This window comes from Nyctibius grandis, chromosome 8 (assembly GCF_013368605.1).
Source record: "Nyctibius grandis isolate bNycGra1 chromosome 8, bNycGra1.pri, whole genome shotgun sequence".
Classification (NCBI taxonomy): Eukaryota; Metazoa; Chordata; class Aves; order Nyctibiiformes; family Nyctibiidae; genus Nyctibius; species Nyctibius grandis.
The window spans coordinates 30,962,056-30,979,276 of record NC_090665.1 but is presented as its reverse complement, the minus strand read 5'-3'; the positions used below and the strand labels follow the sequence as shown (position 1 = coordinate 30,979,276).

At 39.3% G+C, this 17,221-nt stretch overlaps 1 protein-coding gene across 6 annotated transcripts in view; it reads right to left on the bottom strand.

The window, feature by feature from the left end:
* Positions 1 to 17,221, bottom strand: part of BCAR3 (BCAR3 adaptor protein, NSP family member) — a 114,205-nt gene that overhangs the window by 32,257 nt on the left and 64,727 nt on the right. For all 6 annotated transcript variants that reach the window (XM_068406072.1, XM_068406070.1, XM_068406075.1 and 3 more), the window contains one exon: positions 8,202 to 8,241. In XM_068406072.1, the coding sequence (XP_068262173.1) occupies positions 8,202 to 8,241 (40 nt within the window). The remainder of the gene's footprint in view (positions 1 to 8,201; positions 8,242 to 17,221) is intronic.

Below are 17,221 nucleotides of genomic sequence, written 5' to 3'. Positions count from 1 at the left end.
TCTGGATGATCGGGTAGTGAGGTGGATTGTGAACTGGCTGAAGGAAAGAAGCCAGAGAGTGGTGGTCAATGGGACAGAGTCCAGTTGGAGGCCTGTGTCTAGCGGAGTCCCTCAAGGGTCAGTACTGGGACCAGTTCTATTCAATATATTCATTAATGACTTGGATGAGGGATTAGAGTGCGCTGTCAGCAAGTTCGCTGATGACACAAAACTGGGAGGAGTGGCTGACACACCGGAAGGCTGCGCAGCCATTCAGAGAGACCTGGACAGGCTGGAGAGTTGGGCGGGGAGAAATTTAATGAAATATAACAAGGGCAAGTGTAGAGTCCTGCATCTGGGCAAGAACAACCCCATGTATGAGTACAAGTTGGGGACAAACCTGTTGGAGACCAGCGTAGGGGAAAGGGACCTGGGGGTCCTAGTAGACAGCAGGATGACCATGAGCCAGCAGTGTGCCATTGTGGCCAAGAAGGCCAATGGCATCCTGGGGTGTATTAGAAGGGGTGTGGTCAGCAGGTCAAGAGAGATTCTCCTCCCCCTCTACTCTGCCCTGCTGAGGCCGCATCTGGAATATTGTGTCCAGTTCTGGGCCCCTCAGTTCAAGAAGGACAGGGAACTGCTAGAGAGAGTCCAGCGCAGAGCCACGAAGATGATTAAGGGAGTGGAACATCTCCCTTATGAGGAGAGGCTGAGGGAGCTGGGTCTCTTTAGCTTAGAGAAGAGGAGACTGAGGGGTGACCTCATTAATGTTTTTAAATATGTAAAGGGCAAGTGTCATGAGGATGGAGCCAGGCTCTTCTCAGTGACATCCCTTGACAGGACAAGGGGCAATGGGTGCAAGCTGGAACGCAGGAGGTTCCACATAAATATGAGGAAAAACTTCTTTACGGTGAGGGTAACCAAACACTGGAACAGGCTGCCCAGAGAGGTTGTGGAGTCTCCTTCTCTGGAGACATTCAAAACCCCCCTGGACGCGTTCCTGTGTGATATGGTCTAGGCAATCCTGCTCCGGCAGGGGGATTGGACTAGATGATCTTTTGAGGTCCCTTCCAATCCCTAACATTCTGTGATTCTGTGAAAACACCAACTAGGACAGTAGACTGAAAAGTGCATTGTCTTGCAGAGCTGTACAATCATACTTCCTGTGTATTTACTGCAAACACCAGCTTAGATTTTATTCATCACTTTGCACCCAAAAGGTTACAGAACTGCTGACTCAACCATCTTTTCAGAGACTAGCCTGTTGGTCAAACAAAATTCAACATGAGAAAATACTGAAACTTGGGTGTAGGAATCCATCGCTAATTATGGATAATGGCATTCTATCAAAGTTTTCACTAAGTCCAAATAAATGGGGCAAGATTCTCATAATGACTTTAGGGGATTAACTACTTGAGAGCTACTGAATTTCAACTACATATGTAACTCAGTCCTTTTTGAAATTTTCCTGGGTTGCTGAAAGCTTTTAGGAATAACTATCATACATACTTAAAGAACAGTTGCCTCTTCTAAGTAGAGAAAGGGCATATGTTGTTAAGAACCAAGCCTGGTATAAGGCTGAGGAAAAAATTCTACTACCCAAAACTTCGCTACTACCAGAACAGGATTAAAAGTACAAGACAAGATGACTTCTCCAACTTATTGCAACAGCCAAAACTTATCCCACTAGAAAATTAAATCAAGGTAACAGAAAGAAGACAGATGGACAAAAAAAAATTTCACCTGTATATGCAAAAAAAGATGATTTACATCACATTTTAGGAAAAACTTTCCCACAGTAACAATGAAAAGACCATTAGACTAATCTAGTCTGGGAGGTAGAACAGATCATCTTGGGAAGCTACAGAATCTGTCTTGCTGGAGGTTTTGAACAAATCAGAACATCTATTCTAACCATCTCAGTAACGCCCCGACACAGAAATTTCTCAAGTTTCCTCTAGGACCTACTTCCATAACTTAATGGCACGGAGGCGGGAGAATCTTTCCCCCCACTTCTGTGCCTCTGGAGGAAAAAGCAACCAACTTCCAACAGTCAGGCTACAGACTTTTTATTACTATGAAAGTTACAATGAAATTATTATTATTAAAAATGTGATTTTAATAGCTATGACTTGATTAAAAAAATATACAGAGTGTTTTTCCTCCAGCAGAGGGCAGTGTACAACCAGCAACTACCCATCGAGCATCAAAAATGAAAGTTTTCGTTGTGAGACAGATATTAAATACATGTATTTAACATTAGATTAGCTCTAACTGGATCTTATCTTTCTGAATTATACAGCTTATATACAAGCGGCAACTGCTGTGGAGTGATGTTTGTGAAGCTTCAGTTCCTACTAAGTAGAGAAACATGGAAAAAAAGGTAAACATCTCTGACTGAAACATCACAGACACCAATAATGATCTTCGAGTTGGCTGACAAATCCGTAATGACAGAGGGAGACGTGTAAAGTCAGAGTCAGCTATATGGGCATACTCCTTTTCTCCTCAACAAAATACATTCCATCTGATAATTCTACCTTCTGTGATGCTGTTGCCCTTGCTGCAGCTGCAAAAAGGAAAAAAAAGAAAAATAGAGCTACAGATTCAAAAAGAACCTCCTGATCATTTGGTGCCTTAGTGTCAGGCATTCCTCCAAGCTCAGATACTTAATGTATAATGCTGTCAGATAGTGCAGAAACCCAACAAACTTTCTGCTCACAGGTCACAACTTGCATCTCAACAGGCAAGTCTCCACAGGAGAGTGATACGCAGCAGCTCACAAACAGGTATACACTGTAGTTGGCAACTTTTCCAGTGGGGTGGGGATGTCTCTAATATATTTGCATGTCTAAAAAAGGCTCCTTGCAATTAAAGTTCAATGTCATCAGGAGGAATTCTTTCCTAAACTGTGACTACTTGTCATGCTGACACAGATTTTTTTCTAAACTTTCCCAAACATACTTACACACGTACAAACTTCGCTTTTGATAGTATTCTTACCATATTATCTTCTTGGCACAGCCATTAGAATGATGAGAGTCAAACACCCACACATATGTTTGACTGGCATCCACAACATTATGAATTTGGGCAATTAGCTATACAAACTGTGCATCAATAAACCTCATCACCTGATCAAAGTTCCCTGAAGTTGAATTAAACCCACAAAATATTGTCCTATCTTGCAAAGCTACAGATAACGACCAACGCATTGGAATGTCATCAAAAATTTATTTTCAGCTGCACTCACAAAAGCTGCCATAAATGACAATAATTTCTATGACAGTCTGCTTTCTAACAAAATCAAGGAGTAAAAATAGGGAAAAAATGAACATTATCGGGCTGAGACAAACAGTAACAAACTGTAACTTCCTTAGACCCGTGACAGTTTTTTCAATTCTGAATCTAAATATAAACTTCCCTCATGACCATGCTGAGCAGACAGTCATAAATTTTGTAATTTTTCCACTGATGGATTAAAATAAAATTCCAAAACCTCAGGCCATAATAATACTCATCAACTCATCGCTGATAAGTATTTCTGTAATTATTAGCACTATTTCCACAGGAAATGCTCGAAAGGTTTCCATGAAAGGAGGAGATAAATCTGGTTTTCTTTCTTTCCACCCTGATACAGCCATAATGATTACAGCACGGACTTCTATTAAAAGATCCTGAAGTATTTATAGTGAACAAGAATGGGACAGAAAGCTATCTTTAGTTCACATGAATTTGATCAAAACGACTCACAAGAAGTTCTCTGACACACTCAAAGCTGCCAGCATTTGATCCTTTCTCCTCTGCAGGAGTCCCTTCTGTGGATATGCAGACTCGGGGTGTGGGAAGAACCTGCTGAGACTACCAATGGATCTATTATTTGGCTCATAAAACTTGTAAAAATATCCCAGAATGTACAACGTGCTATTGTGTCCATAAATCTCTTTCATGACTCGGTTAGCAGCCTGACTCAAAGCGGTCTGGCCTGTTTTCTCTTATACCATAAAAGGGTTTTTGAAAGAGCCATTTAACTGTGACCATGGTTTCAGCAATGCTGTGAAGACAAAGGAAGGTTTTGAAGCCATATGGACACTCCAGTACTCAGAATCCAGCAAATCAGTAGTTTTCTTTTTCCTTAGAACTTGCTTTTGCATAATTAGCTCTCTTTATATACTGCCTGAACTAATACATCAATATTCAAGATGCAGAAAACTCCCATTTGTGAGCTGTAATTGAGATTCAAGTATTAGAAACCACAGTGCATCTATACAGAGCATTCTCTTAAAAAAAAAAGCCTTCAGGGGATTAATTTTATAATCAGGGCTTTGTCTTGTATCTTAAACAGAATAAAAGAGAAGAAAAAACAATTTATTTTGCCTTTCCTCTGTCCAGAGTATTTCTAAATACAAGGAATTATTTATATTACTTTTAGTCACCAGATTCTAGAAGGAAAGGTTTGTATAAAAAGGAAATTGATACAGTCAGCTTCTAAGTTTACCATCAGTCTCCCTGCCCTATACAGCAACACCTGCTTATAGTCACTACTGCCACAATAAACACTATGATATTCTCCCCAACAAACACTACGATATTCTTCTCACTGTGAAACAGAGCACACTGAATCAAAAAAATAACCATGTTACTTTTCCTCATACCTGAATGAATTCTCCGTATTCTATCTACAATAGAGTCCAGTTCTGAAGAGATGTTGAACACTCCCCAGCAGGAGCACCTTCTGAACAAGTATTTATTATCTGTCTTATGGGAATCACAAGAAGCACGTTTGCATCCCTGCAGAAACAGTGCTAACTGGCAAATGTGAAGTGCCCAGCTTCCCTTTTTAAAATTACTTTTTAAATCTAGCTAGTTTAATACTAGCTGCTTGTCTTAGAGTTGAAGGAGACTAGGTATGCCTGTGCAGCCTGATAAAGTGGATCAGTTACGAGGATGGCACATATTTGATCATACTGGATCTTTTCAAAACAGCTGGCTACAATCAGCACGTTGGGGAGCAGCAAGAGTGGGGCTGCTCCCTAAGGGAAGGCGATCCGGGAGCACAGGGTGGGCAATGCACTCACCAACAAGGTGCAGTCCCACAGCACCGAGATGCAAGCAAGCTGAGCAGAGTGGTGACACCAACAGGTCCTATCACAGTCCAGTGAGCCTCAGGCAAGACAGGGTAACAGGCCAGGTCCAAGGTCCATCCAGGGTTTCCCACATAGCACATGAGGAAAAGGGCTAGGGGCAGGTGCACCTAAGACACAGCCAGGCAGGGCTTGAAGGCCCCAGTCTGAGCTTAAATGGAGCCCTTGCTCAGTGGGTATGGGTGGAGGTCCTAAGGCTGGTCAGGACACTTAAGGCCAATTAGTGCCCTCAGGGCCCTGACACAGTACACTTCACTTAGGACTGTAACTCCTGGGTAGAATCACCAGGAGCCAAACCACCCCAATGCAACTTAAATTTGTGCCATGTGCTACTTTCAAGATAATGCAATTTTTTACAAGGCAAATTAATCCAAAGTCTCTGTTCTCTTTACAGTCTGAACAGCACGATGAGAGAAACAAGAATCAGTATCAAGATTTTGTGTACAATTAGCTTGTTCTAGTGTTAGTTTTGATGTATGCTTGATACATCATACATGCTTAATACACAAGTTTACATGTGTTTTCAGTCAATCAACACTTCTCCGCCTAGAGACAATACTAACTATATTTTCCTGTGCATCAGAAACACGAATCTGTCTCTCAGAACTTTGGTATCCTGAATCAGCAAAATAGGATTCCCAAAAATGCTCTTACTGTTTTCTCCCTGTTCTTTTAATATATTTTCTTCATTTAAATATATTTTTTTCACCACTTAAGCAACATCTGTCAAAGCCTACCCAACTGGCACCAAGCCTGCTTGTTCAAACTAAATATGCACACATTATATATCAAATATACTTGTGCAAATGGCAATGTCGGTACAAGCATAGTGAGATGCTACAGAAATCTATTATTTCAGCTTTCTAACTTGAGTAGTGTTCTGCAGTTTATACCTGACTTAACACTTCCATCGTAATTTATTCAAGGCACTAGAAAATTTATAAACATTAATATAATAGTTACCATAAGGTAAGTTACAGAAGACCATGAACACATACTTGCTGAAACTTATGCCAACAGAGGAGGGTTCCAAGCTCCTGTTCTTATGAATTCAGGCATATCTTTCACAGTCATAGCAAACTGATAGCAAATTATTGATGAGAGTCCTCCTTTATTTGGCATTACTGATTACTTTTTGTGTAAGAACACATTTAAGGAATCAGTTTTGTTAGTAACCCAGACTTTTACAGCCAGAAAATGTTTTTGGGGGCTGTATTTATCAGAAAGCAATTTCTGCTTATTTTTCAAAGTTGTAGTTTAAGATTTCTTGTCTAGAATTCCTGTTACGATACTATTGAACTGGGGAGCAAACTCACAGTTCACTAAAGGTAGGTATATAGACAGTAAAAACTGAAAGAGGAAGGAGAAAAGAAGGGGATGGTAACCCTTGTATTCTCCCTCATAAGTTTTTTTTCCCCAGGCTTTCCTCCCCAACATCAAAGTTTTAATAACTAAGCTTAGCAGCACTGCTATTGACAAGAGTCCAAGACAAGCTTCTAGTAGAAAAGTTGAAAAGATCAGAAACCACATTTGTAATATAGAACTTGCTGCAACAAGACAAGACAGACATATTGATGAACTGGCACATGAAACCTCTGTCTTCTACTTGGCCGTATTATTAAAACTGTAACAATGTACCCTGTACAGCATAGTGCAAGATACACAGTAAATTAAATAGAGCAATTAACATGTCCACCACTTGCTTGCCTTTGGCATCCCCTCTGCTACAGTACTCTTCAGAAGGCTCTTGGCCATCTCTCTCTCTGCTACTTCACCATATCCCAGCTTTAGGCTGGGATTGAAGCCAGGGACCTTGCAACACCAAACTAACTGTTTAGAGCGGAATTCCAAGAGCAGTCCTCAGAGTCCTTTGGTAGCCCCTTTTCCATGGACCTTTGTGTTCTGCTTTTCTTGTTCTCTTCTTCCAAACCCTAATTCCTACCTCCACCCCAACCCTAGGCAGAAAGTCCAGCAGAGGACCCCTCCTCACTTTCATGCAAATTAATTCTTGGGACTTTCCTTTGGCAATCCCCTCTCAACACTGCATTACATTCTCCTAGTTTACTTCGATCAACCTGAACCCTAACCTGGGCACCTCTCCGTTTCCCTCAACTATGAACACCCACAGAGGGAATTCTAGCAGCAGAACCCAGTTGACTGGCTCTCCTTAGTCTCTTCCTCACTCGAACTCTAACCTGAAGCAGAAATTCATGTGTCTGAGAAATTCAGGCTGTTCACATGAATAGATACAGAAATATCCTACGTTCAAGGATAACCTGTGTTTATCAGACACTTTTCAGAAGATTATGGTCTTCTAAAAGACAGGGAACAAAGCCCAACAATTAAAGAAGCCTGTTGTTGAGACATGACATAGAAGCCAGATTCTTTCAAGGTTCTGCGAAATAATATTCACTTAAATGAAACATGTTGAAAGTTACTAATTCAGTGGAAACTACAGCACTGCAAGAGACTTTCAGTACAGAATCACATCCCTAAGGTTTCTTCCAAAGTTTCTACATTCCCAAGCTAGGACTGACTTTTGAATAAAATTTATGAATACTCCAGAATATTTTTTAATTTACTCTAACTAAATACACCTTTATATATTTTTTCAGCACTCTCATCTGTACAAAAGGAAAACAGAACTTACAATTTTGCCAGGATTCCAGTTACTTTTTGGACCAGAAGTGAATTTTTGACTGTAACGTAAGTATATTGCTAAAACCACAAACCCAAAACTGACATTTTTATCGTCTTTTCAGATGTGTTCCTTTACTTCCCCAGAAATCCATAAGCAAGAAGTATGGATTCTTTTAATCTGTTAACAAAGGCAAGATCATAGGTAGTCACCATGTAACTGAAAAGAGGCCCCAATACAAAAATGCAACCTACCCCCAAAGCTCAATGCCCACAAGTATCTCACTGAAGCATGTAGAAAATAGTCTGACTTATACAACTAGTTTTTCTGTAGCAAAAGATAGACAGAAGCACTATTTAACTACAAATGACTGGAAATGCTCTTGCAGTGCTGGTTATATACCAAATAAAATATTTTGAGGGTAAGAAATGGTACCTTACCTTAACATATTCCAAAGCAGGATCCAGAATATTCTGATCTCTATAAGAAAATGGGGCGAGGAAGGAGGAAGAAAGAAATAAAAACAAAACAAAAACAAATGGTGAGTCCAAATATAATCTCATACCGAGAGATGCATTCGTACGAGCAATAAGCTACTAGGTCATGTTAAAATCCTCGTTAAAAACTGTGTGTTATAGCTAGATAGTCTATGCTATCTAACTTTTAACAAATATATAAATCACTGATTTCTTCTAGAAGGTCAAGTAGCGGAGTCACTAGTAATTAATTTGGGAAATAAAACTAATTACACAGTTTTAAGCAAAGCAAAAACAATCTTGAAATTTCAACAGATGGCTGAAAATACTTGTATACCACCTAAAACATTTGAAATAAATTTAAAAGAGAGCTCTCCCAATGGCTTCTAAATTTATTTCTTTGCTTTTATGTTTTCCCATTTAAGCTACTGCTACTGCTAGCATTGAGAGGGCATTACTAACACAAGAAAATAAAAAGTAAAACATTCACTTTTTATATAAGCAAAGCAAAGAATTAATAGATTTGCAATAGTAGAATGTTTTATTTTACATTTGGAAAAATAAATATGGTTCTCGCACTCTTTTAAAAAGTTCTCAAAATTATCATAATTTCAACATTACAATTATTTGAAAGCCAGATAAGTCATTTCCCTATTTTGAAAAGTATCTCTTTGCAGGTTTTCTATACATACAGACGGCAAAAGGCACAGAAACCTAAGTGAAGAGCCCTGTGATCAATTACAACACCTTCCATAAATAGAAATTAAAACAAACACATATTTTTAAAAGTTTTTGCATATTTGTTTTTGTTCGAGAACTAGCAGGTTAACAGAGTTTGCAGTACATGATTGGATGCTTTCTACAGAACCTGGGATGACATACATGGTGCTGCCTTAAATACAAACATGTAACAGGCACAATGAAAAGCTTGAAAACTTACAGAGGGATCAGGAGCTTGTTATAGCAATCAAGTTTGCCATAAGGACAACATATGCCCCATAAATTTAGAAGCAGAATCCTGCCTGGTGGAAGTTGTTACGATGATGTAACACTAAACCTAATAAGCAGCTTCAGATACGTAAAAATTGGGTTGTACTGGAATCAACCAACCCAGAAAAGTTTCTCTAAATTCCCTGTGTTGTTTTGAATGTAATTGTATATCACCTGAAACTAAGTTATTATTTTATAGTCAGCTTTTAGTCTGGTTCCCTAACAGCTTTTAATCTAGAATACCTATACAGAGACAAAACAGAGCCCTCCCACTTCTTAGCCCTGCCCATGAGTGATGGTGCTCAACTGTTCAGGCTGTATCATGGGTTACTGTTTCACATTATCCCAATATTTATCAAGGGTCAAGTTCCATTCCCACCTTAATTTAAAAAAATAATCATAATAATGCTGCCAAATTCAATGGAAATAGAATTTGGACCATTTGCAGCTTTTTCCTAGCCAATATACAAAGAAGGGGCAGCTTGGTAACTGTATGCACATAAAATATGTACAAGCATACCAGAGAAAACAGGGGTGAAGCACAGAGGGGAAAAAAAAAAAAAGACAGTTTCTAAACAGAAAAAAGTTTTCTTTCTCAACACTTTGCGATTTGACTGAGAAAAAAAATCTCATTTTTAATCAGCCCAGCAAAGCACATCAAGCATGGCTGAACTCTTCTCACAATCAAACGATCTGTGGGAAGTTGTGCCAGAACTAAATGGTTCTGAAAAACTTTGCAGTTTAGTTCCTCACTCGCCTGCCGAATCTTTCAGGACAAAGGGTCTGCCAGCACTGCATATGCAACACGCTCCAAAAGAACAAACACGAGCAGTAAGACTAACAACTAGTTTACTCGCTTACTTCGGCAGTAAGCACATATTGTTATGGTTTGGATTTACAAACTCCACTCCTGCAGACTAGCCTTGCTACAGATTCCACTGTTCCCACTGTCAGGTACAAGACAAAAAGATCTTTAGGACAGATCAAGCCAAAGCAAAATGGAAAAGGGCGAAAAGCTTTAAGACAAAGCAGTCTATTTAATGCTATATAAAGCAGGAAGACCAGAAGGGAGAGGGGAAAAAAGTGACCTACATTTCCTTCATCATCCACATGACAAAAGCACTTTGAAAATTCTGACTTTCGGAAATGGATGGTGTAACAAATCTCTTCACAAGTATTATAATATTTAATCTGGTAGGCTGTTACACAACAAAACGTGGGAAACCCTGCAATTCACCACAAGCACAGGTTATACATAAATATGTTTATGTTGTAGCCCTATTCGTCTCAGACACCCTTCTCCTACCAGATGGACCCCTCTCTCACCCCATCTTCCCTTGTTGTCTAAGTTTTCATCTTTGTGCAAATTTTTTTAACTTATTTTAAAGGAGTGCAGTAACTAACAGTAAAGATTAACTACTGCATTTTCCTGTCATTCTATTCCACCATGATACTGCCACATTATAAGCAGAAAAACAGATTAAGCAGCCCAAATAACTAGGAACTAGCCAAATAACTAGATCACAAAACTACCTCCTGAATCTCAGCTGCTAGCAATGATGATGTGCTGCTTTATGCCATATGCTCCCAGCAAAGGAAATCTATGTCAGGAACCTAAGAAAAACATAAAGCACTTCTTTTTTTCATTTTCCCTCTCAAGGAATCTCAATAAAAATGGTGAACCCACAATCTCACTTCTTATATTAAATGATCTTGAGAAAAAAATTAATACTTTCAGATAACTACCAGATCAGATTAAAGGTACCTGTAGGCTGTGCCATCTCTCAAATCAATTCAACTGAAGGTTTGTGTCAATAATACAAAGTTCTTCATCTTTCATCAGATTTTATTATGTTTCAAGTAATGCTAATGTTGATCTTCATAATAAGCTTGACTTTACAGCTGTATTCGTTTGCATCTGCTTACCTACAACATGTATAATTAGAGTCTGCACATAAGTCAACCATTACTGTGTAAACTGTGGGTTCACAGGCTGGGTTTTATTACACATTTTGGCTTCCTAATAATCAGATAAGCCCTACTTCCATTCAGATAAAAAGCACATTTAATGCAGAAAGATGTCACCTGGAATAGAGAAGTTTTCAGAGCACCTCAACGTAAGGTGTCGGGTAAGGGATGCAGTAGGACACACAGTATTGACTTCATGCTCTTTTCATACTCATTCTGTCACAGAAAAGAATTTTAAAAAGGGATGCAAACACACTCCCACATCCATTTCAGGTATTCACATTGCTGCCAGACTATTACCTCATTTCATGACAAAACAAAACCCCTTTCCAGCATTTTTTTGCTCATATGAAAAAAAAAAAAAAGAGAAGGGAAAAAAAGTGCCTGACTTGATACATGTAATTAAGCCATTCTCCCGAGTAGTGTAAGTCCTCTGTTGACCCTCCTGCACATGCACAAGGTCTATGGGGAAACTGCAGTAGCATAAACAGTCCTCCAGTAATAATTCATCACTAACAGAAAGCAGTTAGTCATCACAATCTTAACCTTCACCATTCCAAGGCTGTCCTAGCCAGAAATATATTCTTTCTAGAGCATCCCTACTGACATCTGACACCACCTTTGTCTCTCATGCCTGATCTTGCAGACATATAACCATTTAATCTCTCCCTACTAGTCCTTGGAAACTATCTCAATTTCTTTTCAGTCTAGCTACAAGATTCTTATTAGAATTATGGGGTTTTTTTTTATATATGGGTTTCTTACTGGTATTACCAAGAAAATACACAGAGCTTGAAAGTCAGGCATGGAGCTCCGGCAACCCTACAAAAAGGTGAAGACAAGACAACAGAAAACATGGAGCTGCTCCTTTGCTTCTCTTTTCTTCCCCCAAAACAAAATCTGTTCTAACAATGAAGAGCCTCGCACCATACTGATTAGAAGTGACTGTCTATGATACACTTGAACACTGTGAGAACCAACGTAACTTCTCAGAAAACATGGATTACCGTTATATGTAGACTCCTTCAAGATATAGTTAAGCTAATGGAGATGAGAAAAGGGAATGGAATTCAGATGTTACTGGATGCTATTCTTCCACTTCCCAACACCTCTAAATGACAGTCAAATGTGTGGGAAGAATTTAAAAAATGCCTTTTCAAGTTGTCAACATCAGCAATCATCAGCTAAAAGGAAGAAAAAATCCATATAAGCAACCTGAATCATACTTCTGGCATGACAAACTAAATACTGCCATACTGCCAACTTCAAATCCTGCACTGATTTGAAGACATGAAGAATCAAACATGAAAATCCAGTAAAGAAAACACTGAAGTCTGAGTAACTAGTCATTCTTTTAAAAATATTTGATAAAATTGTTATGTACTTCTAATCAATGCTACAAATCCTGGAGTTCAACCCCAATGCAAATTATTTGGTTCAGTGGGTGCAGGAGAATAGCCAGAATCTCAGTAACTTCAAAACGGTTAAGTCTTTTCTTCAGACTCTGAGGTTTGTCCAATAGCTCTCTATAGCACTGCTTCAATAAAGAACCTTTAAGCAGATATCCTGTAATCTTTAGCTGTTGATTCTCTGAAAACCTCCATCTTTCTACTAACAATTGCACATTACCTCCTCTCATCATTGTTGCTGCAAAGAATCCTGCAACACACAGACCTTCACAGACTAAACCATATTAAGCATCTGCTTTCTCCAGGCCTTTGGCATCCTCACAGACATATCAGCCACAATTATAAATCAGTTGTGATAACTTTAACAAAATTTAGGCATAAACACAACAGTATTATCAGAGATGCCCAAATCCTCACCATCATTCAACTAACATATAGATACTCGTACAGTGATAGAAACTGCTGAATTGCCCTGAAGCAGCTTTGTGCTACTCCACACTTTTATAAATGTACTTGTGGGAAAAACATTAGGACACATTGCCAGTACTTGATCTATGAAAGTATGTTTGTTTTTTTATTTTATAGTGACCTTTGTTGGGGACATTTTCAAAAGCATCTCCTTTCTACTACATTGAAAGAGTGATCCAGAGAAGAGCAAACTTCTCAATAGTGCCAACACCAAATCAGTGAAAGCAATACAGGCCTAAAGTGAGCCTGAGAAACCGAAAACGTACCAAGCTGTTGCATGGCTGCTTACACAGACAGAACTGCTATAAAGAGACCAGATGGGATCAAATGCCTTTTTCAATTTGTGCCTTTGAAATCTCTCCATCTATGTAGATTTAAGAAATGCACTACTACTTAAGTATGAAGGTGCAAGTTTGAGCATGCTAGACATACTGTGTTTAAGTGTATGTACTGCAGACTGATGTTATTTGTACTGTAAACTAGAGTAAAAGACCCAGTAATTTTATCCTCCAGCAGCTTCTGCTTCACACACACACACTCCTCCTACATTCCTAAGGCCATACCACCCTTCTATCTAGAGCTGCACAACACCATGGACATGAGTCACTCAAACACCAGTGGAAACAAGTGCAAACTGCTATGACTAACTGCATAATGACCTGCAGTTCACACAAGAACAGTAGGGACGCTTCAGTAATTAAAATTCAATAAAAGATACGATGTACTTTTCTCTCTGAAATAAATGAAATCTCAACTCATTCATATTTGTTCAGAATGCCCCTGCAGAGATAATGTTACAGCCATTTACTTTTACCACTTCAATGTTCTGCATCCCCCCACTCACTCCATTTCACCTGTCACAGCAGAAAATCTATCCCATTTTTTCTACCTTCTCCAAATCAATTTCTCCTTCTGCACCACACACAGTACTGGTCTCTACAACCTGTTCAAAAGCTCAGACTAGGCACCCCCATTCTTTTTCCTTTATTTTCCTTAACATTTAGCCGTTCCAGAGCCAAAACTCTGTTTTTCAAAGCCCTTCTTAAATCTTCTGTTCACAAGACTCTTACAGTGCTGTGAAAGTACTGGTTGGGCAGCCAGACTGTTGTTTACCTAAACGGTCACTGTTTCTACAGACTTCTCCATATATGTGCTGTTGTCTGTCGACATACACCTTCAGCTGGCAACTCTATGGTCTAGTTGACATGGTGGTGTCAGGGCAATGGTTGGACTCAATGATCCAAGAGGTCTCTTCCAACCTGATTGATTCTGTGATTCTTTACAGTCAGTGCTTTAGTTGCTGTAGGTATGCAGAATGTAGCTCTACAAATTTTTAAGTGTTCAAAAATAATTTAACCTTGCAAAATGAATAGGCACATTCCCAAAAGACTGACAAATGCTCAGCAGAACCACAGACTCCATCAATTCATCTGAAATTCATGTAAATCTAGGTACAGTTTATTTAGAAAGCATGATTGTCACCTGGCTGATATGTCTTTCAGGAATGTGTACTTGGACTGCAGTATAGGAAAGTTAATCCTTTGCTTTAGTACTGAATAAGATGATGGTGGGAGAAAGAAGTGTCCTCCCTGTCTATTCCCTTATCCCAAATTAAGCAGCTCATTGCATCAAATGCCTCTCTACATTGGATATTGTGAGTGAGCATTAGGAATATATCCCCATATGTGATATTTAACTGCACTGGGGATATTCTACTCAACTTCACTGATTTCCTCATAACTAACAGAAATTTATAATCCTGTATTACAATTGATCACTCATTTCCCCTCCCCACCTCACATCAAAATAGATTGTATTTTGACACGTTTGCAACGGTGAGTTGGAACAGGCTCAGCACAGAACTCCGGGAACTTGCAACCTTAGCACATAAAAGTGGGGAAAAAATGGGCACAGAAGTACTTTTCTAGACATCAGGAAAAATTTCTTCCCAGAAAGGGTTATTAGGCATTGGAATGGGCTACCAAGGGATGTGGTGGAGTCACCATGCCTGGAGGTGTTTAAGAGAAGACTAGATATGGCACTTAGTGCCATGGTCTAGTTGCCACTGTGGTGTTAGGTCAAAGGTTGGACTCGATGATCCCAGAGATCTCTTCCAACCTAGTTGATTCTGTGATTCTGTTAGGGATACTTGATTTTAATTTCACGTGTCTCAATGTTTCTGTGCTAAGTGAACTACTTTCTGCAGTAGTAGCTGAAATTCTTTAAATTTGGAAGTGTCAAATTATCTTATTACCAGAACAGACATTAAAAATCCACTGCCTTTTACACTGTTTTTCAGCTACAGAACAGAAAGACTGAGAATACCTTTAAGAAGAACAAATTGTGAAGTGTAACAAAGCAGTTCTAAGGTATTAAGAAGGATGGCAAAGGTATGGAAGAAGAGATGTGAAGAACTGACTGTAGCTTCTATAATACTTTCAAAGGCCAGCAGGTATCTCACAACCTATCATAAAAATACCTATCAGACTGTAGGATAGGAGAAATGGCAATGCAGTGTATCTTCTGCTAACAAACACTTCTTGCTGAAAGAAGTACAGCTATAAACGGTAGTTTCACTCAGAAGGTGACAGATTAACAGGCGCTTGGCACCATATGGTAAACTTGGCACAGTTGGTAAAACTTTTGTTATAGAAATAGTCTATCATAATCTAAAAATTATAAGGACAGTTGTCCTAGTACAATATTGTCATGATCTCTTCTGATTTATTGTGTTTTTAGAAAGACGGCCTCTAAAATGTTTGCTGCCCTGATTAAAAAAAGTGTTTACTAGAAGTAAGCACCTAAGCACAGGTGAGAAAAAAAGTATTTTAAAATCATAGTTGCCTTTTTGCTACATGCCTTCTACCTGTCTTCATTCAGGGACTGAAAAGAAAATAAGCACTTTCACATTTATCTGCAGGACTGTTGGCTGTTAGCCGTAGGTAATAACATACTGTTGTTACATCCTGCAGTAGTCATGGAAAGTGGATCTTTATTTAAAGCATAAAAGGGGCGGAAAGGAAAACAAACAGTCACAAGTGGGCAGGAGGCAAGCTGAGGAAGCAATACAGTAGTTGGTGCAAGTGAATAGGGCTCTCCAGAATCTTTACAAAAGAGACCAGGAAACAGCAGAGCTAGGAGAGAAACTTTGGATGTGATGTAAGGAGTAATTCAAGAAACTTTCCACTACATACAGTGTCCTCTACCCAAATGAAAAACAGGCTAAAAAGACAGAAGTTTTCAGGAAGTTTTTAAAAAATAACATATGCTCATTTTAGTTGTGCTTTGAGGAATCTGGGCCCAAGTTTACCTGGCAAGTCATTCATTAACAGTAAGGTCCTGATCCCACAATTAATTCCAAACAATGATACAGCTGTGCCCATCCCATATTATGGTACTTCGTTTCCTCTGGTCAGAAGCTGAAGGACCGGGGTTTAATTAGTCTCCAATCCTGGAGAGATGGTCTCTCTTTGAGGCATTTTGTCCCATTCCCTTCATCTCCCTCCCCCAAGATCCCACACGGGCAGGTTTTTGATAATTGTCGCCTGTAGCCAGGTTTCCAAAATCCCCATAAAAAGCAAGAAGTGAAGCTTTGGTTCTGCAGGTCTTGGTCAAGCAAACAAAGGCAGCAGATGTGAGCATCATATTGGAACAAAGGGGTGAAGTGCTGTGTAGGACTTTACAACAGAAGAATCCAACCCCAACAACGGACAGAGGGGCTGGAAAGGCAGACAAGCCAAAACAGAAGTGACTCCCAAAAGTTAAAGGGTAAGAGGATTTGGTACTCAATGTAAGCATAGGACATTAGCTATTCTGTGCTTATACAACAGAGCACTCCTTCTACCACAAACGTACCAGCTTCAGTGGGTAGCTCTGCTCCGCCTCTGAGACAGCAGAGGTCAGGTTTGCAGGTGCATATGTGAACAGGACAGAAAAAGAGAAAGAATGGGAAATTCTGGGACAAAAAGCACGAAGCTTTGGCAACATCTAAGGAATCCTTCTTTTTGAAAAACCATTTATGTGTGCATGGAAGAAGTTACTGAGATATTCAGTAGCCCTAAATTCACCATACTTGCCCTACTCCTGTTAAAAACCACAACCACAAACTCACAAACAGTCTGGTTCAGTTTTTTTGGAAAATAAAACTCA